Source organism: Lissotriton helveticus, chromosome 5_1 (genome assembly GCF_964261635.1).
Source record: "Lissotriton helveticus chromosome 5_1, aLisHel1.1, whole genome shotgun sequence".
Classification (NCBI taxonomy): Eukaryota; Metazoa; Chordata; class Amphibia; order Caudata; family Salamandridae; genus Lissotriton; species Lissotriton helveticus.
Window position 1 is genome coordinate 2,100,032,504 of NC_136065.1, and position 15,892 is coordinate 2,100,048,395.

A 15,892-nucleotide genomic window follows, 5' to 3' on the forward strand; every position below is an offset into this window, starting at 1 on the left:
ACAGATCTGTCCATCCTGCACCTGTGTTAGAGACCCCTGGGTTAGAGCCAAGCAGTAACTTCACCAAGCAGGGCTGATACGAGGGCATTATGTAACGAAGGCAAGTCTTGGTGCCAACATCAAGGGAAGTGGAATGCCCACATGCTGGTGGGGCATGGGGGCTGGAATGGGATAATAGGCAGCCAAACATTATTATGTGAAGGTAGCAAATATCACAAAGTAGACCAAAGCCTGGTCATATATGGACCAGGGCTGGTGGCAAAGCATGGCCATCAAAGGCTGAAAGAAACACCAGCAGATGACTTTATTATTGCTACAAATCTAAAGCCTCTTAAAATAATACATGTAGTGTTTTATTGTACAACTTGAAGAATATAACTAGCCTGAGTGGCAGTCTTTCCCTGACTGAACATGGCCACAGTGTCTCTGATAGGTTTGCAAGCTACTCATTACAGTGACCTTTGCTTCTTCCTACAACCCATTCCACTGCATCCATAGTTATTCCAGGTATAGGACCAAAATCCCTTCTCCTTCTTTTCTGTTAAAAAGTTACTTAGCAATCAACTAGAATGGGAGTGAAATAGGAGAAGAACCTGGCATATCACTCCAAAATAAGTATTTAGGAATAACACACACAAATACTTCTCTACTAACCTTCTCAGGGAAAGATATTGTTGCTTCTTCAAGAATATTGACAACATTAATTGTCTAAAAAAAGATTTGGTTTGCAAATGCAAAAATAAAAAGAAATTTTAAATTGCCATTTTCAGGTACATTCAATTTCACAAGATTAAATAGAAACTAATCTTTTGAGATCAATGCAAAGGATTACATGGCTATATTCAAAGATCCATCTGTATCTGTAATAAAAATGTAACAGGAAACCATTCATTTTTATCACAGGATAACTTCAAATGCATTAAAACAGATTTAGAAAAGGACAAAAACAGTGTTATAACCATTCTCTAAACAAATAACTTCAATTCTACCCCTCACATGTAAAGTCTATGACTTGAACGATACCAAACCTTGGGGAAAAGCCTACAATAAAGACATTGTGCGATTTCTGTCAATGACCATCTATGCCGTTTCGGACATCACAGCAATTCCTGAAGTAGTCTTCCAGAGAAAACCAGGTCCCGCTTATTTATTTCCATTTCATTGAAGGGTGGCTGAAACTTTTTTAAGTTGATGTGGTAGATAGGATTTATACTCTGTGCCACCTAGTAATCTAATAGAAGCTGAAACCCTTTCTGTAACTATCCTAACAGGTTCAAGACAACAAGAGTTGACGTGAGCTTGTATGCTACCTTTCCAGTGAACATCTTCATTTTTAACTTTTTATTTCACACAATGGTTCACTTTTCACTGCAACAGACACTCAACCACTCAGAAGTATCATTATGCCGCCAGATAAAGAGCACCAATGTTGGAGTAAGATCTTTTATGACAAAGTACAGCATCAGGCACCATAATTGTTAACTCTTCTCAATTCTATCTTTCCACAAAACATGTTCATGTCATTCCATGACCACCTCTTCCAATTCGAATGGGACGTAACAGAATCGTCGCTTCAGTCCCATGCCCTTATCTACAACCATGGAACTTACCTAGACTTTGAGGTGTGATCCACTAACTTTCATATTAACATTGTGGTAGATACTCATTTGAGAACTACAACTGGAAAGATGAAATAAGTGTGTATAGTTGACCTGATTACTAGGGGAAATTCTACCTAAGTGAAATTTAAATTATTCCAGCATAATTGTGGAACTTTCTTGCAATTACGCCGTTACACCATTTCTCATTATTATGCACCATTCATTGTAAAACTTTCCAATGAATGTCCAATTTGCGGTAAAAATGTATCGCAAACGAACAGGAAAAACAGAGCATGAGTTGCTGTTCTTTTTTTATAGATGGAAAGATAGTTGCTTTGCCTCCAGGGTAAGGCCTCTCTTCAGTAGGTAGGTTTAGTGACACAGAAGACACAGAATTTGATAACTTTCACAACTGCCTCATGACCAATGTGGATGTAAATGTGCCTTAAGATGGGAAGGAAAAAGTAGGTCAGTATTGGAAAGGTTTCAACATGAAGAAGAAGAGTGTGTATAAGGTAAAACTGTGTCTCTCAATCTTAAAAAAAGACATGTGAGTGTGTGTGTGGGTGTGACAAACCTCCATGTACAATAATGAATAATTTCTTATACTGATTAAATTAAAAACCCAAAACATATTGTGCGATTCACAATTATATGTTTCAGTTATACATTAGTTAGATAGCATCTGTAGCTTTATATTTGTATAGACATTTTCTAAGAGCTGGTACTTAAGTCTTTATGTAAATTCTTAAAGAAAATAAAGTAGCTCTCTAAAGACTACTAAGTGCACTATTAATTGACATGTGCCTGAAAGTCAATGCCATCTTTACCTAAAGTCCTCATTGCAAATTTTTAATGACCAAGCCAAGAAGAGAATTTGAAAAAGTAAAAGTAGAAATCCATTATCATTTGAAGGCTAAAGTATAGATTGTATTTGTAGCAGACTAAGTCCATTGCTCATAAAGTACATTAAAACAGCTGCTTGATAGAAAGAGTTACAGTCAAATCAAAATAAAGAGACCTCACCAAAAAAAAAACTGTGATAAAAGAAAGTTCAATAGCTGATCCTCATCAATATATTATACCTAAAGGCCTATGAATATTTGAATCGTAAAGAAACCCACTGGCATACTATCTACTGATGAACTTATGCATTATTAGTTAAAAACATGACATTTTATTTCTTTATAACCCATTAATGACATTTGTTATGCTTTGCACTGAGAACTTGAATTATAGTTAGTATTTGTTCTTGCTCGTAGCCCTAGGACAATTTGCTATCACATTGTTCTAAAATGAAAGAAAGTGTGCTTTCTATGTTTAATTTGAAAAGTTTTGTACTTTCCCGTTGTTTCTATTAATGTTATGTGTCTGTTGAAAATGTTCATAGTTTATTCCGCTGTGTGTTATATGTGGGTATACTGCAGAGGGATGTTGCACTGTTAGAACTCATGTTTAAATTTGCAAACAGGGATCGATCGTATGCCACGCTGGGACCCAACTGGCGGGTTCCAGTCCGAAATTCTCCCAGAAGTCGAAGCTGTGTATACAGGTACCATAAAGTGGTGGTGGGTCTGTCTTTCCACAAATGTGGTGTAAAGTTGATCTCTTGAGTCTGCATGCTTTCCACAATGACCAAATGAAATTATATTCGTAGAGAATCTTAATATGAAAACAATCATAGTTGACAAGATGACAGTGGGGGTTGTTATGTCACATACTATAAATGTCTAATCACTAGTTAGGATTTTCATTTGTAAATTCATGGACCCACATTAAAGAACCTATTACATGTAAAGTCTTAGAAAAGAAGAGTTTGATTCTTAGTTAAAAGTAATTCAGATGTGTTAAAGTAAAATTATCTGAAAAATTGCAGGAGTTTTGCAAAGGATTAAAAAAGGAATTTCCATTTACCGCATTATAGTTCTCGGTCGACTTTCTACCAAGTTTCATTCTCATTCTCATTTCATTCCTTTTTTCAGAACATTTAAATTGTAAGAAGTGATACAGCTATATTGGCTAAAGTATTCCTTGCTATACCTTAATACGCATATTGCAAGTCACTCAGGAGTTTCGTAACCATATAGACGAAGTGGGCCAAATGTCAAATTCCTTCATAAGGTTGTGTACCTCGGTGGAGAATTGCAATATTCTTTTAGTGTAGGTAGATACTATTTTATTCTTTATAATACATGTTCACACCATCACTCTTGCCACAAATCTCTTAATTCCTTGAGATCTTACGCCTCCATATTAAAAGGTAGTATTGATGCAGACATGAAAAATAACAGCTGAATCTGCAGTATTAAATTAAACACACCAAAAAGCAGTTGGTGTGTTTTTGCAAAAACATGTTAGACTATGTTACTACATGTTAGTTTAATATAAATTAGAATAAAACAACAGGCAGTGGGTCAGAATGAGCAGTAACATGCAGATTAATAATTTATTTCCTGCAATGAACTATGTGCAAAAAATCAATATATTGCCACAAATCTCCACTTTCCAATAATCAATGTTCATTTTAGCAACAATAAAAGTTCAGAAGAACCAAAAGCCAGATTTTATTTTCATTATTAAGGTGTAATGATGCTCCGTGACCTGCCTTTCACCTTGACTGGGTCTCCGGCAGCAGGCATTACACCGTCAGATCCCAGTGTAATGTATTATTACAGCTGAGCAGAAACACCATCTTCTTGTTAAAGGTGACTGGAGATGTCACAACTTGACAGAAATGATAGCCTGGCTTTACTACTGGGATTGTAGGCTTCTAACCACTATACAAGAACTACAACCATTTTAAGATTAATGTAATGAGTTCTTAAAAATCAATCTCTAAGCTTTTTTAAATACCCATTTTCTAGTAGTGGCGCTTCTATTATTTCTGTAATATATGTCTTTTCACTACTGTGTAAAATGAATTTACCTAGACGTGTTGTCTAAATGTAAGCTTAGTGTCGCAGTTAAATGTACTTCTTTGTTTTTGTGTTTATCGTGTTGAGGAGCAGAAGTGTGAGTGCCATTGATTGTACCATATGAGCTCTGTTTGCATGGACAAGAGACAAATATCCACTGTATGCACAATGATGTCACTGTAATATGTAAGTCATTATGCAAAGGGATTTGTTCTCACATTTTCATGAGAGCAAAATAGGCCCCTACAACTGTCCATCAGCAATTCCTAAGATGGAAGGATCCACCTGTTTAAGCAAGGAGGGACAATGTTTAAAACTTTGTAGACCAATTTTACTCCAAATGTGTTTTAGAACAGAATCATTTTCCAACTAAAAGTGCTTTTTAAAGAGTTTTCTCCTGCCAACATACTGTTAATGGGCGTATTCTTTTTAAACTTTGTAAAGGTTGGAGGAAAACCCTTATAATTTTCTCAAAATCTTAATTTAGAGTCAGAAATTTGGTCTATGGAGGTTCTTCTGAGCAACCTAATATAATAGATTCAGCCAGGGACTGTTTATCATGCATGTGCCCCCTTGCAGCAAGGTTCAGCGCCTGCTGATCATCAATGTACTGATGCAGACTCCGGGACGATTGTATTGTATATTAAATAAACCCCTCAGTTAAAACAGTGCTTGAGCCATTTCAACAGTTGTGGAGAGATAGAGTGGCTTATAGCACTGTCTAGCTCTACAGAATGGAAGATGGTGATGGATTTGTATGGAAATTAAGTGCATACGCAAAGCAGATGATACCCAAAGAGCATCATAAACTCCATCAATCAATCAGGGGTTTATAAAGCGTGGTTACTTAACCATGAGGGTCTCAAGGCATATACTAGGAACACTATCCAAAGCGTTTCAAACATTCTCATTAAAAATAAAGATGCATAGTGTGAGCCCCTACCTGGTCTTTTCTAGCACAGTACTTATGATGTGAATGGTTAACAGACACAAAATGGCGGGTATGGACAGAAATGTTGTAGAGGGTTAGTGAAAGTGGCCAGCCACTACACCACCTATGCCTGGGTTGTCATCTGAGAGGTTCTGTTGTGGGTATTGTTGATCCTCTTGATTATCTACTCATACATTTTCTGTCTCTAAAAGATTCCAGGAATGGCCCACCAGCTTTTTGTAATGGTACAAAGGAATACACATGCAACCATTTGCTCATTGAGAGTGTTTGAGTTTAGATGTACCACACTCTGTGCACAGCTTCAAATAGACAAAACCTATGACTATACATTTCTTCAGATTTTCTATATGAGCAAATATTCCAAATTCAGTGCTGCATTTTAAGTTCTTTTGAGTGGATCAGGAGGAGGGGTGTGACTGCTGAATGCTATTATGAGAAGAAGGGAACGTGGTTGCTCTGGATCCCTTGCTTTAATCTGCAGACTAGCCAGGCTCGCCCTTTGTGTCTCTTCCCTGCTCATCTTTTGCCCCTCCTTTCTTCAAATAGGCAATGAGGAGATCCAATAGTATATATGTACACACCCAGAGGCCAAAAATGGCTTTCACAGCTGATTGGAATGTATGACAATTCTAAGCCACACCAGAAGGGGTGCCTGATTTCCTCTATAAGCAGCAAATGTGGCAGGCTTGCTAGAGTTATGTCAGGAAAATTTCACTTCACGGCAAAAACCTTTGCACAGACTTTCTGTAGGTTCATTGGAAGTTCATAATGAACAATGGAAATATTGGATTGGTGTGGCGAGTCTAAGAAAACATTTTTCTCAAACACGTTTTATTTGTTTTCTGGTATTTACAACATAAATAACCAGTATGATCTGCGGTTAAGGCTCAGCATCACAATCCAGTTCTCGGTGCCACTGGAAGGTCCCACTTTTCTCCTAAATTGCGACATGCTAGTATCATTCCCAGATCAGTAAGTATCCTTTGGTAGCTTAAGACATTTAGTTATTGATAAATCCTCACAAACAATATGCTAACCTGGAGATCAATGGGAACCCCAAGAACCTCCATCAAAAGCAGCCAGGCCAGATTCCAAAATACCTGTATTTTGAGCTATAGTATGTGATGGGTTGTACCTTCTTGTCTGCAGCCCCTTAAGCATGTAGCTTTTTGGTCCTGCCAAATCAAAACAATTTTAGCCTGGGTCAATAGATCATGTGAAACCTTCTCCTATTCCAACATCTCAGGGTACGTTCTTGCCTCCTTTCAGTCGGAGACGTATTTAGGTCTATGTCCTGCTCCCATTTTACTTTACAATAGTCAACTATTTTTGTTAATGCCCCCCCGGGGAAGACCTATCCATGACTGGGCTGAAATCTGCAATCAATATTACACTGTCCAGTAGTATGTCAATCAACAGGCCCATATTCTGTTAAGAACCATACATTTTAGTCTTGTGGGAACGTAAACATAAACAATAACTAACTAATGATAATCTCAGGTACCTGTAAATATGGCATAACAGCTCTGTGTGTGTATTCCCAGTGCCAGTCCAACATAAATAGCATTGACTTTCTCATTTCTCATTGATTTTATGGCCACATCTTGAAAAAACTGTTGCATTGCTGGTATGTGCTAGCTGTAAACACCCACCTCTGACTACAAACCATACCATCAGCTATACCAAATGAGATATGATTTATTAAGAAGTAACAGGTCTGGTGTATGTCTGTGCAGCAACTGGAGATGCTCCTCACCCTTGATTTTGTTGTCTAATCTATTTACATTGCAAGTAGATAGCCAACTAATGGCCATTGATTTAGGAGCCTAGCCACATCTACTGCATTGCATGGCTTTGTATTATGATAAGCATGCTAAGCATATTCTGTATGGCTCGGTCAAGAGTTGCAACACCTCTTTGAACATTCTACTCCACCACACACTTTTTTGTGGTAAGTCTTAAACTATCTACAACACACAGTGCACAAAGAGCCTGTCGTACTATCAAAAAAGCTTAAATGTACTAACCAGTAACACTTAGAAGGAGGTTGAAGGTAGGTAGGTAGAAGGGGTTTGAATCCTGTCTGCACTGCCATCTCACCCCTCATTCCTTAAGTGTTGGTGCAGACATTTTAAATAATAATGACTGACATTGGCTACTTGTCTAAGTTCCTGAGAATCAAGGTAGTCACATTATCACAAACCCTGAGGCTCAGAAGTGGTATCATACAAACATTGTGTGAGTAAACATGTACATCTTTGCACATTCCGCTACAGGTTCTAGTAATACCTTCCACTAATAATTCAAGTGCGTTCACACTCTGGACGATATTCTGTACCTCTGGCCACAATAAGGTTGTTCCCTTACTGATTGACTAGGTACTTGGAAACTCTTTAACATTATGAATGCATCCATAGCATGAGCACTCAGATGAAAAATCTATGACTTACTGATAGAATTGATAATAGGCCCTGAAGAAGTCAAGGCATACTACCTGCCTAAACACATGTTGGCCAGAAGTGTTGATGAGTTTAGGAAAATAAAAGGACAGCCTATGAACATGTCATGTAATACACATCGTTTCAGGTGTTCTAACAGTGATTGAACAGTGACCTTTCCATAAATAGTGAATCATTTTTTTTTTAAAGTAAATTGGGAAATGTCTTTAGAAGTTTGGTAAATTGATAACAACAAATTACATCCACTAGTTGTTTATGAATACAGGCCATCCAAAGGTGGTTTTTTGGACTTGCTATTTCATTGTTTCTATGTTCACTGTAATTATCAACACCACACAGGCAAATGCTGAATTTACAATAGTCTTTAGCAGGATTGCCTTTGTAAAGAACATTATAAAGTTAGCAATATGTCATTGCCTTGTACTATGTTGTTCTCTAATTTTCATATACAAATTAACCCCTGTATTTTGTCTGAGCTTTTAAAGATTTTTTATGATTATTAATGATGTTCAAATGTTATAGCTGATGCAGTAGGCTAGTCTTTAGATAAGATTAGATCCTATGCCAGCTTAACTCCCTAAAGCAAGGCTTTTAAAGCCCTTTAGCTGAAAAATTCTACCAGTTTTGTTGATTATGGTTCCCTAGTCCATTTAGAACAATATGGGTTGTTTTATTTTGCAATCACAGAGACAAAATGGCCCAAGAGAAATTTAAATAAATACAAGTAGTTGTTTTAGATTGACAATACAAAAGATATGAAGAAACATCTGAATCTTTTTCCCCAATGTAATATCCATTGAATAGTGTTTCTCTGCTTTAATCATCCTTAAATCAATCAAATCACCTTTAAAGCGTTTATAAAAAGATTTAATAATATTATATAAATATTGAAATGTTAACTGGAAATTATTAATTCAGGTTGAGAAAAGAGAAGCCTTGTATAAGGTGCACACCTACACATTACATTATCATAAAACATTGAAATTCCTTTATTAAAGGGAAGATAATAGTTAAAGAGAAATATGTCTAGTTAATAATAAAAATAAGGCATTACCAGGCAGCACTGTCCACATTCTAACCCTACACATTGGGATGCACATGATGAGAACTGAGCATGAGCAGTGTCAAACTGCCCTCACCCAAGAATTGTATCATACGTGCCTCAATAATTAGGAAATTGCAGCATGTATTATCCTGACAGATGTACAAAGGTGTGGTTCTGAAAATAAATAGGAGATAATGTTACAACCCTTGCAAAAGGGACATGCGGAACTGTTCCAGCAACCAGAGTGTGTGGTACATAGCTGGTGTGACATATCTGCTGCAGTGAGCGTAACCTAAAATACTGGCAGTGTTATATGCATTGTTAACACTAGTTCATCTGTAAACTCTTAACTTGCTAAATGTTATTGTTCAAATGCCCTGGTAAAATTATACCTGTCATTTGAGCCAGACCTTGTGCAGACAATGCTTCTTATTAGCCATATTAGAGGTCACTTGCACTTTTCACTATTGGTGCAGTTAGCTTGTGTAAATTAAACCAATAATCAATTGATATCATATTATCATCTCTAATTTACTTTAGTCATGTACTTCCTTTTCTCAAATTAACCTTAAACCCTACAAGTGTTTTGTCTTTCAGATTTTTTTGTCCAGTGCTTTTTAGGTTTCGACTTTTGGAAGTGGCGAAGCCACTCCCAGTCGAAATCTGTTGTTTTTAGTAGTGAGGTTAGGACAGCCTCTGTTTCCAATTGGCTAGCTCCATAAATGGAGGCTAGCCATTGGGAGGCAGAGGCTGTCAATCGCGCTTTCTCACGAAAACGCGATTCGGGGGCGTTTCTGGTGCTTTTTTTAAGCCCCGCCCCTTTGTCCCGGGCCGCGCTGCGATTGGCTGCCGGCCCGGGACACCCCCGTGACGTCATTCCCGGGCCGCGCTGTGATTGGCTGCCGACCCGGGACCTGACTTGTTAGTTATCCTTGCCTGTCCTTCACATGGGTGGGCGTGCGGATCAGAAGGCACCGCGACCTGCAGATTTTGCATGACTCCAGTATGGATACCAAAGCGACCTGACACCGATTTTGCGCTGTCAACGATGTGAAGGCATATACCGTTGGAGGATCCTAGCTTCAGGCGGATGTAGATTGTGACGTCAAAGATCTCGCGAGCGGCTCGCGCTCCTTCCCTCCGCCCACACACTGTGAGAGGGACGAGATTTTGCTCTCGGCTGCCGGTCTTTCCTTATTACTTAGAGACGAATACTCGAGAAGGTTGGTGCACGCTGTTTGCGAGCACCTCTGCCTGTTCGCAAAGATAAATCCAGGTGCGGGGAATCTGGCATTTTAGGAGAAAGCGCCGCTTTTGAACGCGTATTGTTGAACGTGCGGCCAAAACTCCTGAAAGGAACTTGTCACCACAACACTTTTCTCTCTGAGAAGTGTGTGCGAAGGGGTGTAAGGGTGAGCTCTTGAATGTAACTCTCCGATAAAAGAAGAGCAGGGAAAGCGACCCCGAGCTGTCACTCAATACGCCCCGGGCAGCAGCGCCTGGAGGGGGAAGCGCGAGCAGGTGGGCGCTGAACCCGGGCGTCCGGCCGCTCACAGGCACCTGGCTGCGGGTGGTGACAGGTGCGGGGCTCTGCTGTCACCCGCAGCTGGAGGTGGAACCAGGGAGAAGGAATCAGAAAAGAGCAGAAACAGACTCGATTCTGCTGCGTTTTACACCTTTTCTCCCTAAAAAAAAAAAAACACACACGTGATGGAAATCTCATGTACCCGGCGGAGCCTGAGATAGCCTCCATTCTCTGTGAGGCAGCCCGGGTTCTGCGCTCAGTGCCACCCGCGAGTACAGACAGAGCGGCACTTGAACTGCGTGCACCATGTCCGTGGTGGGCATCGACGTGGGCTTCCAGAGCTGCTATCTTGCAGTGGCCCGAGCTGGCGGCATCGAGACTGTGGCTAACGAGCACAGAGATCGCTGCACGCTGTGAGTACCCGACCATGTCCTATTGAGAAAGGAGAGTGTTGCAGCCGTTTCGGTGTCTCTGCCCAGAGTCTCTCAAACTGTCTGCGCCACGGCATTTCAGGTTACAGTGCCAAAACAGGGGCGGCACATTGAGGCCTTCCATGCTTCCCACCGGTATTTATATTCTTACGACAGTATACCCAGTCATCCATCTGCCAGCACGTGCCATGAACGTGCATCAGCACATAGACCAGGGATCACTAGCAGGTTCACTGCCGATCACTGGTGCACAAACTGCTTTGCCAGATATCCGCAGCAGCGCACACTCCTATCACCAGCAGCGCACACTCCTATCACCAGCAGCGCACACTCCTATGACCAGCAGCGCACACACCTATCACCAGCAGCGCACACACCTATCACCAGCAGCGCACACACCTATCACCAGCAGCGCACACACCTATCGACATTAACACGCTTGCTCTTAACCATTAGCTCGTCAGCTAGAGGCAAGGACCCTTTTTGTGGTGGAAGTGCGCTATATAAATAAAGTCGTAATGAACATATTCAGCACACTGTTTACCAGCTCACTCTTCTCAGAACATAGGGTGCTTGCCCACAGACTGATAGACCATCTGTGCCATCTCGGTATTAGATCACCAGCAACAAACTGCCCCTAATCTACTCTTCTCACTGCTGCTGTTATTATATTGTTTTTCAACAAAGAGCCAAATGAGCTTCATGTTTTAACATGGCAGCCGACAACCAACGGTGCACAGATGGTTGGCTCTACGCTCACCACAATCTCGTTATATGGTAGATAAGATGTCTATTGAAAGCAACTAAAAGTTGGCTGTATGTGGCAAGTTGAATCAGAGTCTGTGAAGAAAGCTTTCAGGGAAATAACGCAGCTAAAATTGCTTTTTTAAACTGCATTCTATTCCTTGAATAGCAGCAAAAGCAAACCTGTCAGCACCCGGGAAAAGCTTTGAGTACGCACGGTCTGAGACTTAAGGTGTTTGTAAAACAACTCGCACAGTTTAGAAACTAATTTTCCTGCGTGGGACAAGAAACCAAGTTTTTTACCTTTCAATTTAATGGTGATACGGGGAGCTCAAGTTAAGTGTTTTTAACATTTAAATATTGCCTATCCCGTTGTCTGTTGAATTCCAACAACCCGACTTCACCCCACCCGTCTCACTGCCCTGATGCTCTTTACCTCTGCAGACTGCCACTTTGCCTGTGTGTGTGTGCGCCTGTGTGTATGAGTCTGTACGTACGCTTGTGTATGCCTGTGTTTGTGTATGTGCTTGTATGTGTATCCGTGTGTGCTTTTGTGTCCCTGTGTCTGCTTGTGTGTGTGCTCCTCTGTGTTTGTGTATGTGCTTGTATGTGTATCCGTGTGTGCTTGTGTGTCCCTGTGTCTGCTTGTGTGTGTGCTCCTCTGTGTTTGTGTATGTGCTTGTATGTGTATCCGTGTGTGCTTGTGTGTCCCTGTGTCTGCTTGTGTGTGTGCTCCTCTGTGTTTGTGTATGTGTATCCGTGTGTGCTTGTGTGTCCCTGTGTCTGCTTGTGTGTGTGCTCCTCTGTGTTTGTGTATGTGCTTGTATGTGTATCCGTGTGTGCTTGTGTGTGTCCCTGTGTCTGCTTGTGTGTGTGCTCCTCTGTTTATGTGTGGGTGTGCTTGTGTTTGTGCCAGTGTGTCTGTTCCACATCATTGACTCCATCCTTGACAGGAGTTTGTATTGTTATAGGCGTGCATGGTTTGATTGCTGTATGTGTGTGCTTCGGTGAAGTATTCCTGTAATTGTGTTTTGGGCTCGCACGTCCTTTTGAGTGCGTGTACTTTGAGTGTGCGTGTTTGCGTGAATGTTGGGTGTTCATGCTGGTGTTGTGCTGTTTGAGCGCCTTGCTTCTGTGGCCCTGTTTGTGTGTGCGTGTATGTGGCAGAGAAAGTGACGCGGGAGCAGGGATGAGGTGTGCCTCGGCCCAGGGGCAGCAGAGCTGGCCTTGTTTCTGGCCCTGCAGTCCCCTCGACACCACCCCAGAGCTGACATTACCGCAGGCATTATCTGTGTAATTGGGTTTGCTCGGTCCATCTCAATGGGGTTAAGGAAACGCGATAACAAGGACACAATGGATTGCTTATGGAGTGGACCTGGAAACCTTAAGATTAGGGACAGGGGTAATAGGCATCACGATTTGATTTCATTCCTCTGCAGGCAATGACACTTTGGGAGCTCGTGGTTGACTCCCATGTGGTAATTTGGTTCACACCTCTTATTTTCGCAAAGGAAACAGACCCCACAGCTCACACACAAGATTTGGTTTAGTTTATGTTTGCTTCAGTGAGTATGTTAATGGGAGGCCGAATATGCCAGACCACCTAGCTACAGTGGTGTACGCATTATTCACACATTCAAACTCTAATACACTTGTGCATTCTTCCACAAATGCGCACAGACACACACGTACATTTTGGATTATGATTGCATAGATGAGCAGGAGAATGAGTTGCTGACATTTGTTGCATATTGACACCAGCCCTTCAAGGCCTTTTGCACACTATCTCTCTCTTTCACACACTTACCCTCACACATGCACGCACCACTTTCAACACATTGCCACAGATTCAGACATATGCATTCTGACATTCACTTGCTTTCACTCACACATGCAGTAAACATTGTTTCTGGTCCATGATTGCCTCAGAGGGCATGATGAAAACTCCTTGCAGACCAACGAACTAGAATGCCAATAGCTCTAACTTTTACAAAGGCGAAACCGTTGCATTGTAAATGCTTGTTTTATATTGCATATAGAATAACTGTTGAATCCAGTAAATGAATAGTGTGTAAGACCCCCTGAACCTATAACATTGTATTTAATATTTGCCTTCACACCCACTTGCATTCCAATGCTTTTAATTCTGGTGTGCAGCCTGCATAACATTTAGGATAATGCAATAATCAATGAGTAATATTTTCGTCTTTGAGTAACGCTTAGCTGAGTAGCGCTTCTACAAACAAAAGAGGAGAATTCAAAGATCTATATTTTATATAGAGAGGCCTGTGGGCGCTGGCACTACTGTGAAGCACATAGAAATGGCAGTGTGTTTATCGTTTCAGCTCATCGCGCTCAGAGAGAGCCAGCGCTTGGACACAGTCACGACCTGCAACAGAACGGTACGTTAACATTTAGAGTTTTTAACTTTCTACTAGGCTGGGCAATTTTACATTGTTACATTTTACGTGTTTTGCCAAATGTAATTTACTGTTGTTTAAAAGGCCTTCTGGCATTACCTTGTACTTTTGTATCACATACTGTCCTATCAATTGATCTTTTTTTTATTAGGTAAACACATGCCCGTAACATAGTACACCTCCTCACCAAGGTACATACAGAATTTGTTCAGATCACAAAAAGCAGATCCATTGCGTCAAATTACAGTATCTTCCTCAAACAACTGGGACATCGCTAGTTCTGGCCCAGGGCACCCACTAATGTCCATCACATGTACTCCTCACAAGAAAATAAAAATAATACGTTCCCACACAGGTAGGCACTCCATTCAATCAAGTCCAAGAGACCCAACCACCCCAGATTCTCTCGTATTTCTTCTACCATTCCCTACCACGATAAATGTCTCTTTCCATCATCCTACAGTGGTCCATACCAATCACCTAGTCTTGGTGTTGGGAAATTGTCTCCAAGCCCAGTTTCCTAGCTATGTTCCATTTCGCCACAATGCATCCTAAGTTCACTAAAAGCTTGTGATAACTGGGTATGATCCATCTTTCCCCATATTTCTAACAGACTGGAGCTCCAGTAGTGTCCTCATTGCATCTTACAAAGTTCCCCTCACCACCACCCAGAAGCTGTCAAATTTAGGGCAAATTTAGGGACACAACATCTCCAGACATTGCATTCCTCACCGAAACATGGATGAACGCCTCCTCTGCCCCCGACATCGCCATCGCCATCCCGGACGGGTACAAGATCATCAGGAGGGACCGCGTCAACCAGACCGGAGGAGGCATCGCCATCGTCCACAAGAACACCATCCGCATCACGACAGACGCCGACGACACCTTCCCCCGCCGCCGAACACCTCCACTTCCAGATTCACACCGACCCAAAGACGACCCTCCGAGGCACCCTCATCTACAGACCCCCAGGACCTCGCACACAATTCGGCGAAGACATCACGGACTTCATCAGCCCACACGCCCTCCCCTCCGCCGACTACATCCTCCTAGGGGACCTCAACTTCCATCTGGAGAACAACATGGACCGCAACACCGCCGCCCTGCTGGACAACCTCGCAAACCTCGGACTCAAGCAACTGGTCAACACCCCCACCCACTACGCCGGCCACGCGCTTGACCCCGTCTTCTCATCCAGCAAGCACATCGCCTTCAGCCACTCCACCGGACTCCACTGGACCGACCACAGCTGCGTCCACTTCAGCTTCAGAAAAGCCACCACCCGCAACAGGTTCCTCACAGAAGTTGGAGCAAGATCACCGCCGACCAGCTCACCACCTCCCATCAACCAGAACCAAGAAGAAATCACTGAAGGATCGACTGGACAACAACGCCCAAGACAGCAAGGAACTCTTCAGCATCATCAAGGAGTTCTCCAACCCCAGCACCGGCAACAACGACATCACCCCTTCACAAGATCTCTGCGACTCCCTCGCCTCGTTCTTCCACCGCAAGATTGCTGACATCCACAACAGCTTCGGCACACCATCCTCGCACCTTACCGTCGAACCAACGCACCCCGCCACGACCCTCCGCACCTGGACTGCAGTGACCACAGAAGACACAGCCCGCACGATGAACACCATCCACTCCGGATCTCCGACTGACCCCTGCCCCCACCACGTCTTCAACAAGGCCGACTCCACCATCGCACCCCAACTCCGAGACGTCATCAACACCTCCTTCGACACCGCCACCTACCCGGAGAGCTGGAAGCACGCCGAGCTCAGCGCCCTA

General features: G+C 42.1%; 1 protein-coding gene across 1 annotated transcript in view; it reads left to right on the forward strand.

Moving 5' to 3' along the window:
* Positions 1 to 15,892, forward strand: part of RALGPS1 (Ral GEF with PH domain and SH3 binding motif 1) — a 1,636,862-nt gene that overhangs the window by 1,548,746 nt on the left and 72,224 nt on the right. The window contains exons 16-17 of the mRNA XM_078646110.1: positions 3,073 to 3,153; positions 14,018 to 14,074. Coding sequence (XP_078502236.1) covers positions 3,073 to 3,153; positions 14,018 to 14,074 — 138 coding nt within the window. The remainder of the gene's footprint in view (positions 1 to 3,072; positions 3,154 to 14,017; positions 14,075 to 15,892) is intronic.